The 21,235-nt window shown below is 42.9% G+C and overlaps 1 protein-coding gene across 1 annotated transcript in view; it reads left to right on the plus strand.

The window, feature by feature from the left end:
• The window catches only part of LOC126336547 (uncharacterized), a 38,546-nt gene that overhangs the window by 6,223 nt on the left and 11,088 nt on the right, over nucleotides 1–21,235 (plus strand). The window contains exon 2 of the mRNA XM_050000380.1: nucleotides 14,816–15,005. Coding sequence (XP_049856337.1) covers nucleotides 14,816–15,005 — 190 coding nt within the window. The remainder of the gene's footprint in view (nucleotides 1–14,815; nucleotides 15,006–21,235) is intronic.

Consider the following 21,235-nt stretch of genomic DNA (forward strand, 5'->3'; position numbering starts at 1 on the left):
ATCCATGGTGGTGTCTGTCTGTTCTATATCATGTCTCCCTACCACTTACGCGCAACGACACTCTGAGCGTGTTTTTTAGGGAATTGACTAGTTTGAACCTGGGACCTGTTGCTGGTAAGGAAACGCCAGACCACACATGACATGTAGAATTCAGAAGAGTTCAGTGAGACTAGCGATGATATAACCAAATACTAAATGATCTCAGCGTCAGCTCCACTGCACTCCCTGTAAAAGAATCTTAATACTAACTAAATTTTGTGGAAGGGGTTCAAGGCTTTCCTATTTTTAGTTAGCTGGTAAAATAACGTCGAAAAAGCAGTTGCATTTACCATTGGAAATTTTATTCTACTCACAAAACATCGTTTATAAATTGCACTATTGATAAAAGGAAAAGTTTTAATACAGGATGGTAAAAACCAACTGCGTTCAACAAAATGTGAACGAATATTCCCTGAGTGGGTTTCCAAGTTCTACAATGGATCGAAGGATGACCTATGCCATATCACATCTATAACCTAGGTTTAAATTAAGTTTCACAAAAGAGAAAACTATCAAAATAGTCTACAGTGACCATCAGTTATCTTTAATTACTTATCTAACTTGTCTTAAATTACAGTGGCTGATGTGGCTTCTCAATAAGTATATAACAGAAAAATCATCGCGTTTCAGATTTTTCCTTCAAGTGGCAAATGTGAACACCATGCGCTTTAACTTACGATCGACACTAGTATTACGCAAAAAAAGGGGTGTAACAGATGAGACTTCTGCAGTTCTGAGTGAAGCCTTATGCGCTCAAAAATGCGGTATCGCGTGCGTTGATTACCTTGTCGGTGTTTAAGCAGCGTCAGGGCGGCAGCGGCCGGCGCAGCAGCCATCCAGCTCGCTGTCTCGGAACTCTTTCCTAACTTCTCCTTACTACAATTTACCGAAGTTGGTTTAAAAAAAACTATCTAGCTGTGTTTTCATCTGACCAATCAGGGTCTCAATGTTAATCTTAAGCTCCGCCGACAAAAATTCTGTCTATCCAATGAGAAACGTTATACTTTTCGTAGTGGGGCAACGTTTTTAAAGTTTGCAACGTAACAGAGACGCGAAAAGTCTCACGCTAAAACCTGCAGCTGGTGTGGTCCTTTTAGCGTTATCGTAAGATCTATACTGTTCTTCTAGAGGGCTCTATCTTTTAACATGGGCTGGGGGGTGGTCCTAATGTAACAGAGATGCGAAAAAGTCTCACGCTAAAACTTGCGGGTGGTTTATCGTAAGATCTATACTGTTTTTCTGGAGGGCTCTAGCTTTTAACATGGGCTGGCGGGTGGTCCTTGACATAACAAAGACGCGAAAAAGTCTCACGCTAATACTTGCGGGTGGTGTCGTCCTAAAAGTTAGCTGGCGACGTGGGTGTCCAGTCCGTCCCTTATCGTAGGGCCTTCTAGCTTAACACGGTTCTGCTCTCGGCTTCTGTTCTCGTTTCTCCCCTCGGAACTGCGTCGGTCTCACGGTGGGAAGGTACGACATGCATTTAGGCATTCTTGTGTTAGTCTGTGGTATTCGATTTGCTCACTCGTTACTTGTATGACTTTGGTTAATTTAATGTCACGATTTATTCGGAGCTATGTGACATACTACTGGATTTGCTTATCATGTCAGGGTTTTAATGGAAGGTCTTGGATTTGCCTGACACCTTACAACTTCCTGTACTACTGTTGTGGCCACATGTAGTAAGCGTTGCTTCACACAGTGGAGAATGGCAAAACAGAGGCACGCCGGAGACCGAGGCGTTGCGAAGTAGGTAGGCACAGATAGCCTTGCTGATAGCAGCAGTCTACCAACAGGCTGACGCAAGGACGCACACAGACCGAGCGCGAGCGAAGCCTGGAGAGTGCTGATTAAGAAGTGCGGCCAACACGCTAAGTTACGCTGCAATATACTGCGGGAGTAATAACAAAAAGTTACCACCGAGGGTAAAAAACGTTCCCCTGCCGGATATAAATAGTGGGGCGCAGGCAGCAACAGACAGAAGCCATTAGGAAGCAGTTCAGATCTGAGGACGGACGTGCTCCGTGACCGAATGTTCAATCGTCGTAGGTGACGATTCCGGAAGTCTGTTCCAGCTCGCAGGGGTCATCTGTTCGCCGCCAGATGTCAACGTCAGCTCGGGAGGTCAGGCCGAGTTCGGTCGGCACCATGGCTGATTAACAACAGTGAGAACTTCCAGCAGGACCGGCCACAGCGCGCTCTTAGGCGCCGCCGGGGACTCACGCCCGGACTTCACGGCAACCTGGCCCCACGGGGTGTGGTCCGTCCATGACGGGACCTCGCGGACATCGCGACTGAGGGCTTCCCAGCCGCCGTTGCAGCAGGTGTCGGCAGCTGCTCTCACGGCGACGAGTTCATTTCAACCACGGGGCATCCTGGCTAGAGCGGAGAACTGGTGGCCTGAGGCTCCCGAGTGCGATCAGCGGCGCGCGTTGCGCGCATTGTCGGAGAATCTACACAGAACCAGCCAGGTGGAGGGATCCGCAGGGCTGGGCAGCGCCGACGAGGGAGAAATTGTAAATAAAGTAAAACTGAAGTGATATCGGGTGTTCCCCAGGGAAGCGTCCTGGGACCTCTGCTGTTCCTGATCTATATAAATGACCTGGGTGACAATCTGAGCAGTTCTCTTAGATTGTTCGCAGATGATGCTGTAATTTACCGTCTAGTAAGGTCATCCGAAGACCAGTATCAGTTGCAAAGCGATTTAGAAAAGATTGCTGTATGGTGTGTCAGGTGGCAGTTGACGCTAAATAACGAAAAGTGTGAGGTGATCCACATGAGTTCCAAAAGAAATCCGTTGGAATTCGATTACTCGATAAATAGTACAATTCTCAAGGCTGTCAATTCAACGAAGTACCTGGGTGTTACAATTACGAGCAACTTCAGTTGGAAGGACCACATAGATAATATTGTGGGGAAGGCGAGTCAAAGGTTGCGTTTCATTGGCAGGACACTTAGAAGATGCAACAAGTCCACTAAAGAGACAGCTTACACTACACTCGTTCGTCCTCTTTTAGAATATTGCTGCGCGGTGTGGGATCCTTACCAGGTGGGATTGACGGAGGACATAGAAAGGGTGCAAAAAATGGCAGCTCGTTTTGTATTATCACGTTATAGGGGAGAGAGTGTGGCAGATATGATACACGAGTTGGGATGGAAGTCATTACAGCATAGACGTTTTTCGTCGCGGCAAGACCTTTTTACGAAATTTCAGTCACCAACTTTCTCTTCCGAATGCGAAAATATTTTGTTGGGCCCAACCTACATAGGTAGGAATGACCATCAAAATAAAATACGAGAAATCAGAGCTCGAACAGAAAGGTTTAGGTGTTCGTTTTTCCCGCTCGCTGTTCGGGAGTGGAATAGTAGAGAGATAGTATGATTGTGGTTCGATGAACCCTCTGCCAAGCACTTAAATGTGAATTGCAGAGTAGTCATGTAGATGTAGATGTAGAAGTTCAATAAATAATTGTATAACTCCACGCCATCTTAGTCTTTGGCTGTGTCTGCTGCTAACAAGTGGTGCAGAAGGCGTAACACTACTAATATCCTGCCGCAGCTCGTTTTACGTTTCATCGAGCTCTGTCACCTGCCAATGACACATCACGCGAAAATTACCTTCGTATGTAAGTTCTGTATACCAATCTATGTATTCGATTTCTTTAATAATTAATCAGATGGTTCAAATGGCTCTAAGCACTATGGGACTTAACATCTGTAGTCATCAGCCCCCTAGAACTTAGAACTACTTAAACCTAACTAACCTAAGGACATCACACACATCAATGCCCGAAGCAGGATTCGAAGCTGCAACCGTAGAAGTTGCGCGGTTCCTGACTGAAGCGCCTAGAACCGCTCGGCCACTTAGGCCGGTAGTAATTACTCCACAAACGTATGCGACATTACTAGAGCCAATGTACACCCTGAAATATTGAGACAAAATGTTACAACACGCCACTGGTAACAAAACTCTCACGCAGGACATCTGTGTACACCAGAATTCCGTCGACAATGCCGGATTCCATGCGTTACATCCATGGACGTAAAAGAAGTTAATTCATTAAATTTAAAATGCATGCATCTAGTGCTCAATTATTATATCCATCATTGTTACGGATTACTTATTGCGTGTGTACTAGAACAACGCCCCCAGTAAAATCCCAACCGACTGTACGTTTGCTCTTTTATTTAATATCCTCCTTTCTAACAACTAGTTTAAGACAAGCTTTAATTTTTTTAAATAAAAGTTATTCTTAATTGAAAGGTTAAATGTTACATAAACGTCACGTTGTCATCTCAGTTTTGTCGAAGTGATTGATTTGCACTGTATGTCCACGTGTTCAGCCCAGCTATTTCCATTTTATGCATAATATTTTAATGACAAGCCACTCTTTTTCACGTGTTGCTAGTTTTGCTGTTATGTGCACTCCCTGTCTGGACTCTAACCATCCGACATTACACCATTAAATGTAACGTTACAAGCTTTATGTTTCACTTTCTCCTCTTCGGATGGATTTGGATGCACTCAATCTGTGTGTCTGTATCCTTTACCATTGCACCAGAACATTTTACAGGTATCATGTCAGTGCACTCATGAATTAAGGGGACGAGTCCACCGAAAATTTAACTTTTCTCCTACTTTGCCGATTTGAGCCTAATTTTAATATTATATCTGCCACCTAAAGATGTGTTAATACCCAAACTTTTAAGACCGTAAGTTCATTGCTAGTTGAGTGAATTTTTAAATGTGATTTTAATGGTATGTTTCAAAACCAACTTTTAGTGCCCTAAAGAAAATTCACAATCCAGTTTTTTAGGTATTTTCACAGGGTATCGTTCAAGAGTTCTGTGCATTCGTTTTATGAGAAACTTTATTAATTTACATTCAGTATTGTTTTTTCAAGTTTCAAACTTAAATTTTCTTTAATTATCGATACATAAAAATGATAATAAAACAGGCAAATTACATTTTTCGTAACATTAATGCACAGAAGTATGCAAATACCCCTCAAGACTACTTCCTGAAAAAAATTCGTTAAGATTGATTAACAATTAGTGTAAAAAAGTTGGCACTGAACTTAAAAAAACAAACTTACCGGAAAATGGATTTTAAAATTTTATTAAAAACTGAATGCTAGTCCAAGGCACATAGCCATTAAAATTCACTGACACTATACATTTTAGGTTTGCGCTCCTGTAAGGCTTCTGCTTGTTGTAATTTCAAGACCAGGACAGCCTTTTTCTTGAAATTTTCCTTCTCCAAAGATGGTGTTGACTACTTGATACCTCGTTGACCTGTAGATACGAAAATCGTCTGGGAGGGTGACAAAGGAGAGCTGGGACCTCTGCTTTCTTCAGTCTGCCAAAAATCCCATACTGACCTGAGAAACAGCTGCTACAGACTCAAAAGTATACATTTCTTCTTTACTTTTCCTTTCGGACAAGTGGACCAAATAACACTGCGCAAACTTTCATTTGCATTTTGCGTCTTGCCAGTAGTGTATCAGATGAAAATGTGTGATAGACAGCTACTATCGTGACCACTTTGGCATCTGTTAGTGCGTCAAGGTCCCTCGTGTGGTCCACATTTTAAATATTTCTTAGACGTATTTGTAATTCGAATACAGCAACATCGTTTTAGGATATAAAAGTACAAACTCTAAAGATGTGAAACAACTGTTGAATTATTTTTTTTTAATTGAAATTTTAGGTTCGAGGCTCCCCTTAATATGTAGCATATCGCTGTTTCTCCTCTGGTAATTTTTACTGTACCATCCTGTTTTTTAGTGTTGAATGGCCACCTGAAGTATTATAATCACTTTTGAAATATGCTATTACTTCAAATGTACGCATAATACTCTCGAAGATGACACGAGAGGTGTAATAGAACACAACAGCAACTCCCACCCTTCACTTCTGATTCTTTATAGAATCGAACTCTCATGCATAAAAACAGCTTCAGACGTCTGATTACATCACAAAATAGTTAATCTGTTAAATACTTGACATTAAGGATGTACAATCTTTATGGTTGAAAGCACAAAACCCTAAGTTTACCACAAAATGGTAAGGAACGTGTTGGTCGTCTGGAAAAATTGCGCAGTAAAGTTTCAATAAAATGTCGTACAGAAGATATTTCAGGCACACCTATGGGAGTTTTTTGCTTGGCTAAGTCATTGTTCTCAAATATTTCTAGGGATAATTTGCGCTTTTACGTAACATTACGCCTATTTTAGCTGGATTTACTCACGAATTCAAACTAACCACAAAAGTCGTTTCACCGCAAGTAATCTGCAGACAGAGAAAGAAATTAGACAAATATATATAATGAACTAAATAAGAAGTACGATGCTATTTTAAGGTAGTGAAGCGTCCCAAGCTAGCATATCATAAAAACGCAGTTTTGTACTATATCTCGGAAATGAGATCTAGTGAAGCGTTCTCAAGTAAGATGAACATGGAAATCTGTATAAAGGCCAGAGTAAGTCAAGCTGCCAACATTACTGCATACTACAAAAAAAAAAACTGTGGTATTTTAAGGAAAGTCACTGAAATGTCCAGTAGTATGTACATTCTGACAGCAATAAATAATATTGGCAGTAAGATTAAAACTACGTAGGGTAGTGTCAAAAAGGAGTCATGACAGTTAGTCAGTGCACAAGATAACGTAATGATTAAAATAAATGACTATGTTGCAACTGATAATTTATATTTTTAAAGTTTATTTGTTTTATTGTTTATTTAGGAATAGCAAATGTTTCGGCCTTTTAAGCATTCGATTTTATGTCTTTAACATATATTACAGGATACTTAAGATGTTATTAAAGACATAAGATCAAATACTTGAAAATGGCATAAAAGTTCGAAACCTGTGTTGTGTTTAAATAAACAATAAAACAGTGAAATGGCATTGTGTTCCTCTACAAATTACTGAATGGCTCTTGCCCAGCAACATAAAAAACTGACAATTTACAGGCTGTAAATAATTTAAACAATCACTTTTTAAATGGAGTAGTAAAATAGGATTAAATGGTTCTGTTGGAGAATAAAAAGAATGTATTAAAAATTTCATTCCATAAAGCATAGTAATTACTGAAAGTAATATAATTGTAAAACTTCTAAAAAGCAAAGTTCAAGGGGTGCTCTTGGAGTTTCAAACAGAACTGAGACAAGTTGTTCCAACTTAATGTCCTCGATGACATATGCAATACCTAGCTCGCACAGGGAATTTTTCCAGACAGTTTAAAATATGCAACTGTTCAAACTTTGATGCAAAAATTTGACTAGATAGACTTAAACAGTCATCGTACAATTACCTTACTGACACCGTTTTCCAAAATATTCGAAAAAGTAATGTACTCAAGAAAAGTCTTACACCTAAATGGGCCGGCTGGTGTGGCCGTGCGGTTCTAGTCGCTTCAGTCTGGGACCGCGTGACCGCTACGATCGCAGTTTCGAATCCTGCCTTGGACATGGATGTGTGTGATGTCCTTAGGTTAGTTAGGTTTAAGTAGTTCTAAGTTCTAGGGGACGGATGACCACAGATGTTAAGTCCCATAGTGCTCAGAGCCATTTGAACCATTTTTAACACCTAAATGGAAACAATTTACTTAGCATATCGCAGTTAGGATTTCAGAAGGGTTGCTCGACTTAGAATGCTATTTATACATTCATTCATCAAATAGTACCAGCCTTAAATAATAACATATCGCCAGTTAGTGTATTTGTGATTTTTCAAAGGTGTTTGCTTGTCTAGATCACGTTACTCTCTTAGAAAAACTCGAGCTTTTATGGAGCTGATGGCTTTGTGCACAGCTGGTTACAACCATACTTCATAAATTGAGGGCAAAAGATTGCAGTTAATAACTGAAACAATACAAGGAGAACAGAAGATTTTAGTGACTGGGGAGATTTCAGAAAGCGAGTCCCACAGGGTTCAATTTTGAATCTGCTCCATTTCTTATACATATATATGAATGACCGTCCACTTAACATTGAAGAACCTGAATTGGCTCTTTTTCAAATGGTACTAGTGTTATAATAAACCCTATTAGGGAAAAAGGAACAGAAAAAGTGGTAAATGATAGTTTCCAATGAATTTTGAAGAGCTTCTCAGAAAATGGACTCCTTAAATTTTGAAAACATTTACTATATTCAGGCCTTTGCAATAAATAAAATATTACGAATTATTGATGTAGCACGTTAGTAGAAGTCAGTAAATAGGGAATAATGCTAATTTTTGGGTGTTCACATTGATGAAAACTTGAACAGAAAGAAGCATATTGTTGAGCTTCTCAAACTATTAAGTTCATCTACTTTTGCTCTTCGTATAGCAGCTAATCTTTGAAAAAACTGAATCAACCTCCTGAAAAATTTTGCTTATTTACTGTCTATAATGTCTTATGGAATAATTTTATGTGGTAACTCATGACTTAGAAAGAAATTATTGATTGCACCAAAGGGAGCAGTAAGTGTACTACACTCCTGGAAATTGAAATAAGAACACCGTGAATTCATTGTCCCAGGAAGAGGAAACTTTATTGACACATTCCTGGGGTCAGATACATCACACGATCACACTGACAGAACCACAGGCACATAGACACAGGCAACAGAGCATTCACAGTGTCGGCACTAGTACAGTGTATATCCACCTTTCGCAGCAATGCAGGCTGCTGTACTCCCATGGAGACGATCGTAGAGATGCTGGATGTAGTCCTGTGGAACGGCTTGCCATGCCATTTCCACCTGGCGCCTCAGTTGGACCAGCGTTCGTGCTGGAAGTGCAGACCGCTTGAGACGACGCTTCATCCAGTCCCAAACATGCTCAATGGGGGACAGATCCGGAGATCTTGCTGGCCAGGGTAGTTGACTTACACCTTCTAGAGCACGTTGGGTGGCACGGGATACATGCGGACGTGCATTGTCCTGCTGAAACAGCAAGTTCCCTTGCCGGTCTAGGAATGGTAGAACGATGGGCTCGATGACGGTTTGGATGTACCGTGCACTATTCAGTGTCCCCTCGACGATCACCAGAGGTGTACAGCCAGTGTAGGAGATCGCTCCCCATACCATGATGCCGGGTGTTGGCCCTGTGTGCCTCGGTCGTATGCAGTCCTGATTGTGGCGCTCACCTGCACGGCGCCAAACACGCATACGACCACCATTGGCACCAAGGCAGAAGCGACTCTCATCGCTGAAGACGACACGTCTTCATTCGTCCCTCCATTCACGCCTGTCGCGACACCACTGGAGGCGGGCTGCACGATGTTGGGGCGTGAGTGGAAGACGGCCTAACGGTGTGCGGGACTGTAGCCCAGCTTCATGGAGACGGTTGCGAATGGTCCTCGCCGATAACCCAGGAGCAACAGTGTCCCTAACTTGCTGGGAAATGGCGGTGCGGTCCCCTACGGCACTGCGTAGGATCCTACGGTCTTGGCGTGCATCCGTGCGTCGCTGCGGTCCGGTCCCAGGTCGACGGGCACGTGCTCCTTCCGCCGACCACTGGCGACAACATAGATGTACTGTGGAGACCTCACACCCCCCGTCTTGAGCAATTCGGCGGTACGTCCACCCGGCCTCCCGCATGCCCACTATACGCCCTCGCTCAAAGTCCGTCAACTGCACATACGGTTCACGTCCACGCTGTCGCGGCATGCTACCAGTGTTAAAGACTGCGATGGAGCTCCGTATGCCACGGCAAACTGGCTGACACTGACGGCGGCGGTGCACAAATGCTGCGCAGCTAGCGCCATTCGACGGCCAACACCGCGGTTCCTGGTGTGTCCGCTGTGCCGTGCGTGTGATCATTGCTTGTACAGCCCTCTCGCAGTGTCCGGAGCAAGTATGGTGGGTCTGACACACCGGTGTCAATGTGTTCTTTTTTCCATTTCCAGGAGTGTATATGGTGTTCACCCATGGACATCATGTAGGTGTCTCTACAAGGAGTTAGGTACTTTAACTATGCCGTCGCAGTACATACATCCGCTAATGAAATTCGTCATAAATAATCCCTCAGAACTGAGAAGAACTGTGATGTCAATCCTCACAACATTAAAGGGAAGACTGATCTTTATTATCCATTATTGAAGTCGTCAGTGGCTCAGAAAGTTGATCAATATGCAGCAACAATAATTTTATATCATTTGCCTAATAACATAAAATATATGACAAGTAGCAAAACAAGTTATAAATCTAACTTAAAATTATTTAATCATTTCTGCTGGACGACTCATAGTCCACTACAAATTTGTACCTAAAATCTCGTAAACAATAAGAAATAATAAACAAATAAACTGTTTTTAAGTGTAGTAGCATGAATAGGCAAAAATAGTGTGTTGATTAATATCAACACTAATAATGTGTACTATAAAAGATTCGTTCAGTTGATCTATGGAAAATGTAACTATAGCTAACAAATTAAGAAAAAGTTTTTTTCTGTTTCAACTTAATCACATTTTCATTGTTGACCTGGGTTATTCGTTAAGTATACTTCAGTCTCTACCTTTCCCTACAGTTAATTCCATTACATTGTTTCAGCAAGTACCATGGAAGTTCTTTCTTGACCTCTTAACGCAGGATGTATCATCGTGTCTCTTCTTCTTGTGTACGGTATGTCTTCCAAGTGTCCATATCCTCACCAATTTTGAAAGAGTTTTCTCTTTTCTTATCTTGTCACCCCACCTAACTTCCAACATCGTTCATAGCATCTGTCTACACATAATAAATGTGCGACAGTGAAACGGGAAATTTGGCAAGTTTGGAAATAATATGTTACGTTAGGATTCGGAAGTGGTGCCATCTGAACAACAAAGCTCTGCCATTGATCCTAATATCGATGTTCAATCGAAATGTCGCAGTGTGTATTTCGTGCTCATTACAATCTCGCACGCCATGCTCCAGTCCCGTCGACACATACTATCAAAGTGAGGGTACAGAACTTCGAGGAAACGGGTGATGTGGTGCGAAAGAGGGTTCGAAGTGCAAAATGCATGAGCACACCGGGGATAGGAAGATGCCTTCCGCCGAAGTTCCAGGCGGTCTGCAAGCAAGGAGGCGCTGCAATCTGATGTGTTGGATCGCAGTGAACGGTGAAAATTGCATAAGGAACTGCAATACCAAAAGTACAAAATTCAGAAAGTGCAAAAACTGAATGCGGACGACCTGCCAAAGGTACTATGCTTTTGCTGGGAATTGTTGAACCTCATGATGGCATCTCAGGCCTGTTCGGCAATCTGATCTCGAGAGTTTAGGCCGATTCTTATGTGTCAGGCTTTGCTGACAAGCAAAACCTTGGACACTGGTCACGCAAAAATCCCGAAAAACGCCACTTCAGAGTCATAGAGTTGTAGTGTGATGCGGCGTATCATCGTTTCGAATCACAGGGCCTTACTTTTTTTTAAGACGATCGCAGCAACGCTGTTACAGTGAATATAGAATGTTATGTTCACATGTTGCACCATTTCCTAGTGCGACAGCTTGCTGATTTCCCTGTAACTGCAAACATGTGCCTCCAAGAAGTATGGAACCACACGCCATACCTTGTGGCATTCCATTAACGCGCTACAGAACATATTTCCTGTCATCTCATCTCAAAAACCGAGTACATTTCCTGGGATCCAAGATCCTCTGATATTTCAGCCTGCTATTTCTGCCTTTGGCGTCATTTGAAATGTCAGATCAGCATCTATATCTACATGATTACTATGCAATTCTCAATTACAAGCCTGGCAGAGGCTTCATTGAACTACCCTCAAGCTACTCTACCGTTCAATTCTCGAACAGCGCGTGGGACAAACCAAATATTAAATCTTTCCGTGCGAGATATGATTTATTTTGTTATGATAATCATTTCTCCCTACGTAGCTGGGCGCTAACAAAATAAACAGAAAGTTGTTGATTGAAATTTCATGAGAAGTTCCAGCCGCAAAGAAAAGAACGCATTTATTTTCATGACTGCCATCCCAATTCGAGTATCAGATTGTGACACGCTCTCCCGTATTTCGCGATAATACAAAACGAGTTGCCCTTCTTTGAACGTTTTCGTTGTCCTCCGTCAGTCCAGACCGATGTGGATCCCCCACCGTATAGCAGTACGCCAGCAGAGGGCGTGAAAACATAGTATAAGTAGTCTCTTTAGTACACCTGTTACATTTTCCAAGTCTTTTGCCAATAAATCGCAGTCTTTGGATTGCTTTTCCTACAACATTGCCTATGTGATCAGTCTAATTTAAGTTATTCGTAACTGTAGTCACTAATCATTTAGTCGAGTTTACACCCTTTAGAGTTCTTTGGCTCATCGTCTACATGAAATGTAGCTGATTGTTTTTTAGTGCCCATGTGGACGGTATCACTCATTTCATTATTTAGAGTCAATTTGCACATTTTTCGCCACGCAGATATCTTGTTCAAATAATTCTGCAATTCGTTTTGACCATATGATGACTCTACATGACGGTAAATGACAGCATTATCTGCAAGGAATCTAAGTGGATTGCTCAGATTGTCTCCTAAATCGTTCACGTAAATCAGGAACAACAGAGGCCCTTTAACACTCCCTTGAGGAACGGCAGATACAGCTTCTGTTTTATTCGATGAGTTTCTGTCAGTTATTACGAACTGTGAGCTTTCTGATAGGAAATTACGAATCTAGTCACCCAGCTGACACGACACCCACGTAATTTAATTAAAAGTCGCTTGTGAGAAGCGGTGTCAAAAGCGTTCTGGGAATCTAAAAATGTGTAATCAATTTGACGTCCCCTGTTGATAGCACTCACTACTTCGTGAGAATAAAGAGCTAATTGCGTTTCATAAGAGCGATATTTTCTGAATTCGTGTTATTCGAGGTGAATTCGTTTTATCCCAGGTGATTCATAATGTTGGAGCACAGTATATGTTCCAAAATCCTACTGAAAATTACGTTAGTGAAATGGACCTGATATCCAGCGGACTACTTCTGTTTCCTTTCTTGGGTATTGGTATGTTTTGTGCATCTTTCCAGTCTTTGGGTACGGATCTTTCGTTGAGCGAGCGGTCATGTATAATACCTAAGTATAGAGCTATTTTATCAGCATACTCTGGAAGGAACCTAACTAGTATGCTGTCTGGAACGGAAGCCTTGTCTCTTCTAAGTGTCTTAAGCTCCTTCGCTCCTTCTAAGTTACTCATGTTGCCAATTCCACTTCATTCGAATCCTGGAGTATTTACTTTGTCTTTTGTGGAGAATTTAAGGAAAACCAGGTTTAAAAAACCTGTTTTAGTGGCATTGTCATCAACATCACCATTGTTATCGCGCAGTGAAGATACTGATTGCGTCTTGCCATTGGTGTACTTTACATACGGACAGAATCTCTTTCGGTTTTCTGTCATATTTCGACACAACTTTTAAAAGTATCTCGTATTGAAGTTCGCACTAAATTTCAAGCTTCTGTAAAGCTTCGTCACTTTTCCGGTGTGACACAACACACGTCATCCAAGAACTGAAGGATCGATTCGGCAGGAAGTTAATCGAATTCCAGTGCCAGTACTGCAATATCTGTTGAGTAACTTCCGTAGAAGACTTGAAATATGTGTAAAGGGAATTGGAGGTTACCTGCTAGATATCACTTTCATGTACTGGGCACTTTAAATTGCAAGCATTGCGGATTCATTTTGTATTTCTTTCATATAGCTGTGAATAAATCTGTATCGCTGATGGAGGTTTCAGAATCGTCCGTTTCACTGTCAGACGTGCTATACGCAGTGTGTTCATTGTTTATTTGACGACCTTAGAATAAGAATGGAAGCCTCCTTCCCATAACCTACATAGAATTACACGAGGGAAGACCGGAAAGCAAAGCACAATAGTTTTATTACCAAAAAGTTCAATAGTACCTTGTTCGTAAAAGGCCGTTTGGTTGGCATATTGCCATCTCGGACTGCTTATTTCACTTCCGCCATCTGTCACAAAGCGCCGATCGACCAGGAATTTCTTGATTGAACCAAAGAGATGAAAGTCCAACGGTGTTAGGTCCGGACTGTATGGTAGATCCTGGGGCACGTCCCACCCAAATTTGGCGCTACTCTCGTGAACATGGGGGCAAGCACTGTGATGACGAAGTCTGATGTCACCATTAATGTTGCTGAGTACGCCACGAACGTCGCGACGCAACTTAACCAAAGATTTAATGTAATCTGCAGCATTCACAGTGGTCCCATTTTTATCGAAATCCACCAATAACACACCATGCCTATCCCAAAACACTGTCACAAGCACTTTGTTAGCAGATTGGGCCACTGTCAGTCTTTTTTTTTTTTTTCGTACCGGTGAACCAACACGTTTCCAGTCCGAAGAGGCCTGTGACAATTCCTTTCGCGAAAGTTATGTCTTTCTGAGGCGTAACGAGATAAGTGATCCAAGCTTGTCGTCATTCTCTGGCCCTTGTGGTTGTCTGTCAGGTTCTTAGGCAACCAATGAGCACTAACTTTACGAAATTTCAAAGTGTCATGAACAGTAGCGTACACTCCACCATAGGATATTCTGAACTGCTGCGATAACGTTCGCAGTTGCACAGGCCTATTGTTTCGGAATTCATGCCAGTAAAATGAGCGTCATGTTTGTTTCAAAGTCCAGGCTTCTCTCGCAAGAGCTGCACATGAAAAAAAATGAAAAAAAAATTGTGAATTTCTGTGAAATTTCAACATTCCAGCTGCAATACCAAGGGAGGAAACTAAATATTGCTTTACTTTCCTATCCTCCCTGGTACAAATATGTGTTTGGTGTGTGTTTTTCTCATTGCAGAGGCTGCACGTGTTAGCTTTGGTGCTGACGGCTGCATGCGTCGCCGCCCTTGTCCAGATGCCACGAGGTGCGTGCCGCCGCGGCTGGAACAGCAGGCGGTGCCTCTCCAGTCTGTGTAGGCGGAAGGGCGGCGTGTTCCTGCCCAACATTAGCGGTTGTCGTGGCTGCGGCGCCTGCGTCAAGTTCTTAGGCAAGTCTTTTATTGAGTTCCGCTTACTGGAAGCGCCAATGTCAAGAGAGCTGCCTCATGGGGTACGGGCACTCGCGAGAGCCCATAGCAAGTGCAAGTACAGTCCGATTAAATTTACTTGTTAGCTGGCGTTTGTCGCTTGCCGCTACAGTGTTGCCACATTGGCTACCAAGTACCACTCGAATACATGGTGGATCACCTAAGCTTGCACCGAAAATATCGCGGAAATGGAAAGTGCTATTGATGTGCGGTTTTTTTCAGAATGGGCTAGTAGTCAGGGCTCGTATTGTTAGCCCATTAGCACACATTAATAGTACTGAAAAAGTATATTTTTTTCTGCAAACATATATTATTTAAATGGAACAATGCCTACTAACATTAACAAACAAAAAGTAGGGTAAATTACACAATTGGCCATTAAAATTGTTACATCATGAAGATGACGTGCTACAGACGCGACATTTAACCGACAGGAAGAAGGTGCTTTGATATGCAAATGGTTAGCTTTTCAGAGCATTCACACAAGGTTGGCGCCGGTGACGACACCCACAACGGGCTGATATGAGGAAAGTTTCCAACCGATTTCTCATTCACAAACAGCAGTTGACCGCCGTCGCCTGGTGAAACGTTGTAGTGATGCCTCGTGTAAGGAGGAGAAATGCGTACCATCACGTTTCCGACTCTGATAAAGGTCGGATTGTAGCCTATCGTGATTGCGTTTTATCGTATCGCGACATTGCTGCTCGCGTTGGTCGAGATCCAATGACTGTTAGCAGAATATGGAATCGGTGGATTCAGGAGAGTAATACGGAAAGCCTTGCTGGATCCCAACGGCCTCGTATCACTAGCAGTCGAGATGACAGGCATCTTATCCGCATGGCTGTAACGGATCGTGTAGCCACGTATCGATCCCTCACTCAACAGATGGGGACGTTTGCAAGACAACAACCATCTGCACGAACAGTTCGACGACGTTTGCAGCAGCATGGACTATCAGCTCGGAGACCATGGCTGCTGTTACCCTTGACGCTGCATCACAGACAGGAGCGACTGCTGCGAACCTGGGTGCACCGATGGCAAAACGTCATTTTTTCGGATGAATACAGGTACTGTTTACTGCATCATCATGGTCGCATCCGTGTTTGGCAACATCGCGGTGAACGCACATTGGAAGCGTGTATTCGTCATCGCCATACTGGCGTATCACCCTGGGTGATGGTTTGGGGTGCCATTGGTTACACGTCTTGGTCACCTCTTGTTCCATTGACGGCACTTTGAACAGTGGACGTTACATTTCAGATGTGTTACGACCCGTGGCTCTAACCTTCATTCGATCCCTGCGAAACCCTACATTTCAGCAGAGTAATGCACGACCGCATGTTACAGGTCCTGTACGGGCTTTTCTGGATACAGAAAATGTTCGACTTCCGCGATGGCCAGGACATTCTCCAGATCTCTCACCAATTGAAAACGTTTGGTCAATGGTGGCCGAGCAACTGGCTCGTCACAATACTCTTGATGAACTGTGGTATCTTGTTGAAGCTGCATGAGCAGCTGTACCTGCACACGCCATCCAAGCTCTGTTTGACTCAATGCCCAGGCGTATCAAGGCCGTTATAGGTGGTTGTTCTGGCTACTGATTTCTCAGGATCTATGCACCCAAATTTCGTGAAAATGTAATCCCATGTCAGTTCTAGTATAATATATTTGTCCAATGGATACCCGTCTATCATCTGCATTTCTTCTACCTGTAGCTATTTTAATAGCCAGTAGTGTAGAATGTCAGTGTGTTTGTTCCAGGATTCTGGCACGAGTCGTTTACAAGCTGCTGTATTCCGTTAGAGTCCCACATCATCATTTGTACAACACAAGTGTATTTTCTAGTTATGTAGATTCTGACTAGTAACGAAACAATTGGCCATCACAGGTTGTGTTCTAAATGACCACCGGCAGCTGCAACACAGTCTTCCAGTTTGGTAAAGAACGACTGCTGCACATTTCCTAGCACTTCAGCGAAGATGCGCGAGCGGGCTGCAGTAATGTCGTTGCTTATCACCGGCTGTAGGTGGTATGTACAGCGTCTTCCAGCTTTCCCCACAAAAAAATTCTACAGGCGTGAAATCCGGACAATGGACCGGCAGAGGTACAGGTCCTCTGCGTCCAGTCCAACAATTTCGAAAAAAATCGTGAAGACATGCTGTAGTACTTCATGCACAATGGGCTGACAGCAAGGTACCACAGGTTTCCCTAGGCTGCAGAGGAACGTCTTATAGCAACCATAGAAGATGTTCTGTTAGGAGCCAGCGATACTTGTCGGCATTTATTTTTACGAAAAGCAGCAATGATTTAGCAAACATCAGAACGTGCCTCCACGTTGACAAGATTACACCGTGAATTGCGATTACAGTAGGTACAGGATCAAGGAGATTCGACCGTGGATCATCATAAACGCGTCGATTGGTCGGATGACTCGAGTTTCTCGTCACACTAGGTCGATGGCTAGCTGCGAGCAAAACGGTGCTCGAAATAAGCGTTATACCATCGACGCAGGTCGGTGGGGCCAGTATTATGCCATCGGATAAAGTCACAGGAGTTTCCATGGAACCTATGGTAATAGTCAAACGCACCACGACAGCTGCAGACAACGTGGACAGTACTGTAGACGCTCCGCACCCCTTTATGCTTGATGTCTCCCCCGACGGCGATGGCATTTTCCAGGATTACTGCCTGTGTCGTAATACCATAATCGTGCTGCAGTGGTTTCAGGAACATGATAGTAAACTCACGTTAATGCTTTGGCAACCAAATTCGACTGATCTGAACCCGGTTGACCACACTGGGTGCAGCTCCATGCCTACATACCACCAGTCTGTAAATTACGGGAACTAAGTGACCCTTTGCGTATAGACATCAGGTACCACATACCTCTGAAATACCTACCAAGTACCTGTCGTTTCATGCTACAGAGAATCGCTATTGCACTTCGTTTTAAAGGTTGATCAGCACCAAGCAAGTGGCGACAATGTTTTTGCTCATATGTAAACACAGAGGCGGCCTGTTATGTGCAAATGTATTACAGCACACAAACTATCGCACTTCAGTTATGCCTTTTCTCTTCAAATGAGAGCCAAAAATTTCATTAAAAGTACTCCATTTTTCTTCATATGTTTGCTACTATGCAAAGAAAATGGACGAAAACATCTTTTGAAGCGTACCCTGCCCGGTAACTAGCAACCAGCGTCGAGTGTTGAAACGATGGCCAGTCGCTCTACCATCAACACAGAGAAGGGACATAGATGTTTGTTTTCTACTGCACTTGCTCTGATGTCATCCCTTCTGGCACCATGAGCGCTACGTTTCTCATAACTCCTTTCTTTGAAAGTGCATGTAAGTATGAGGAATTTTTAAGGAGAAGTTGACACAATCTTGCTGTTGCACAATTCTTCATGCCACAGTTGAACGAATGTCATGCTACCGCCGTCAATTTGCTAAATACTTGCGCAGTGTAATTTATGACTTCCTCTCCCCAATCCGTTGTGGCCCGACACCTTACGACACCCGATTTCAGAACCGTACGGTGTAACAGCCTAGTGTTGACCAGCGAGCGTGAGATGCGCTCGAAGAAGTGCAGCCTACATCTCCCAAACTATCTTTGTTTTCTGCTTTAATCCTCCTTTATTTGTTTCTATTTCCTGTCATGTCCTCATTGTTGGTGTGTCTTGAGCAGTTAGGGAAGTATAGCCTTACTGAGCACAATCAGGACAAAAAATTTAATTTTATATAATTAAAAGAGAAAAAACCTTCTAAAACAAAAAACAAAATTCTATACCTTTCCTAGGTTGACACAGCGCGCTCCACTGGTGATGAAGACTTCGTGACCAGTTCTCGGGTTGCGACACCTGTCCCTCAACCGCCTAAAAATCGTCGTGCCTCCTCTTATTTAAAAAATAATAAATAATAATGCGAACTTGCTAGTCTCCCATCGGGCGCCTCCCCAGGTGGCGGATAGGGGAATGCTCACCAGATATGGTGGGACCGGGGAAATAAAATACCTGGGGTGGACGAAAACTAGTGGCTGCTCCCTTCCCTTCTAGTGTGATACTGACTTATCAAAGACTAAAGGAAGAAAATACTGAGAAGAAATAACCACACGAAGCCAGAAAACGTCTTGAAGCAATCTCTAGAGCGAACAACACTAGTTGCAACCAGTATGAGGATGCGTCCTAAACAAATACAATTCAAGAAGCATGATGGCACAACATTTCAAGAAAACTACCCCAGTGGGTAAGTCTTCGGATGAATCCCTCGTCGTGAAAGCTACGGCGCACGAGTCCCATTCGGATACTGGGGAAGGAAGACTCGTCGTCATGTATGGGACGAATAGGAGCGTCTTGGTGTATTCCGCTCAATCAAAGACTCAGAACTGAATCAAAAACCTTTCTAGCAACCTTCAGCATAAACTCACTCACATAAACTGCCAAGCTGAAAATCGTCACTAAAGCCCTACACGAAAATCAGATGTCCATAATTGCCCTACAAGAAACAAAGTAACCAGATGAAGAGACCTTTGAATCAGACGGTTACGGATTTTTCAAGACTGGAGCTCAGAAATGGATATTCAATGGAGCTGTGATGCTTGGAATCGCGTTTGCCGTGAGAATCACAATAGGTCACAAACTTTGAACCAGTGAATGACAGATTATCCATACTGACAGTCAAATGTGCCAACAAAACCTACGCACTAGTGAACGTGCATGCCCCTATAAATGAAAAAGCAGTTCTGACCCACACTGGAACCTACTGGATGAAAACTATCTAAAATTGCTAAACACCATGTGAAACTCCTTATGGGTGACTGCGATGCTCGACTTGGCCGAAAACGAAAATGCAAGATAATTATAGGAAATTACCTTGCTCATAAGAAAACCAACCAAAACGGCAAAAGATTTGTATCCATCTGTGAAAATCACAACCTGTAGGTAATGTCGATCCACTTTCGCCATCTACTGAGAAAGCAGACCACTTGGCGATCCCCCGTCCAAACCATCGAAAAGTTCCAAATAGACCTCGTCGCGATCTCCAAGAGGAACAGCCCTAAAATTATGAACGTTAAAGTAAAGAAAAACATAAATGTGGCTTTAGATCTTTACATGTCCATAATTAAATTCAAGCCTATACCCACAAACACCAGAAAGACCACAAAAAAAACTATACTCATTGACAATGACGAATTTCGACATAGGGTCATGGAGTTCCAAGAAAAGGCAAGACCAAGCGACCCTGACTTCAGTACCACCAAAGAGCGCCTTATAGAGGCTACCAAAGTAGCTGCAGAAATGAAAAGAAGCAAAAAGCATGCCCGGTGGAATGACATATGCGAGTCAGTCCTGAAGGAAAGGCTCAGTGCATGGAAACAATATTACTCAACTACATTGGAAACTGACTGGGAAACTTACAAAATCCAACGTGCCCAAACAGCCAGGGTAATCAGAACTGGAAACTTAAGTACGAAAAATCACTCATTGAAAAGACACAACAAAATTTTAGTAAGAATGAAACCAAAGAATAATACATGGCCTTCAAACGGAAAGTGACCAGTTACAAACCGCCGTCACTATGCTTTCAGCGAAAGGACGGTACATTGACGACTTCAAATGAATAAAATTGTCAGATTTCAGCAAACTACTTTCGAGACCTAGTGAACTGTAATAAACCCCCAAACCCCATTGAGGCCAAAGAACCACTGTTCAGGTGGCCAGAGTCCATACCTCCTGACAAAGATGAAATCAAGCGCCACATTGCCCGTTTCAAAAACTACAAAGCAGCTGGAGAAGACTCAGTCGTAGCAGAACTGTGGAAACATTCCCCAAAGAAATCACTTTAAATCTTACAAAAACAAATAGAAAAAATTTGGAATGAGGAAACACTGCCCGAAGATTGGAAAACGATCCAGATCCATCCCTTGCACAAGAAAGGCAGCATGAAAGACATTAACAACTATGGAGGAATTTTCCTGCTACCTGTAACCTATAACATTCTCTCACCCGCCATTCTGGAGCGTTTAGAAGACCAAGTCGCACACCAAATAGATGAATACCAAGGGGCTTCATAAAAAGTCGCTCAACAGTCGATCAGATCTACAACCTCGAAACAATAATCAAATATTATACGCTAAGATCCAAACACTACGTGTCAGTATTTGTGGACTTCAAGAAGGCACACAACTCCAC

Source organism: Schistocerca gregaria, chromosome 2 (assembly GCF_023897955.1).
Source record: "Schistocerca gregaria isolate iqSchGreg1 chromosome 2, iqSchGreg1.2, whole genome shotgun sequence".
Lineage (NCBI taxonomy): Eukaryota > Metazoa > Arthropoda > Insecta > Orthoptera > Acrididae > Schistocerca > Schistocerca gregaria.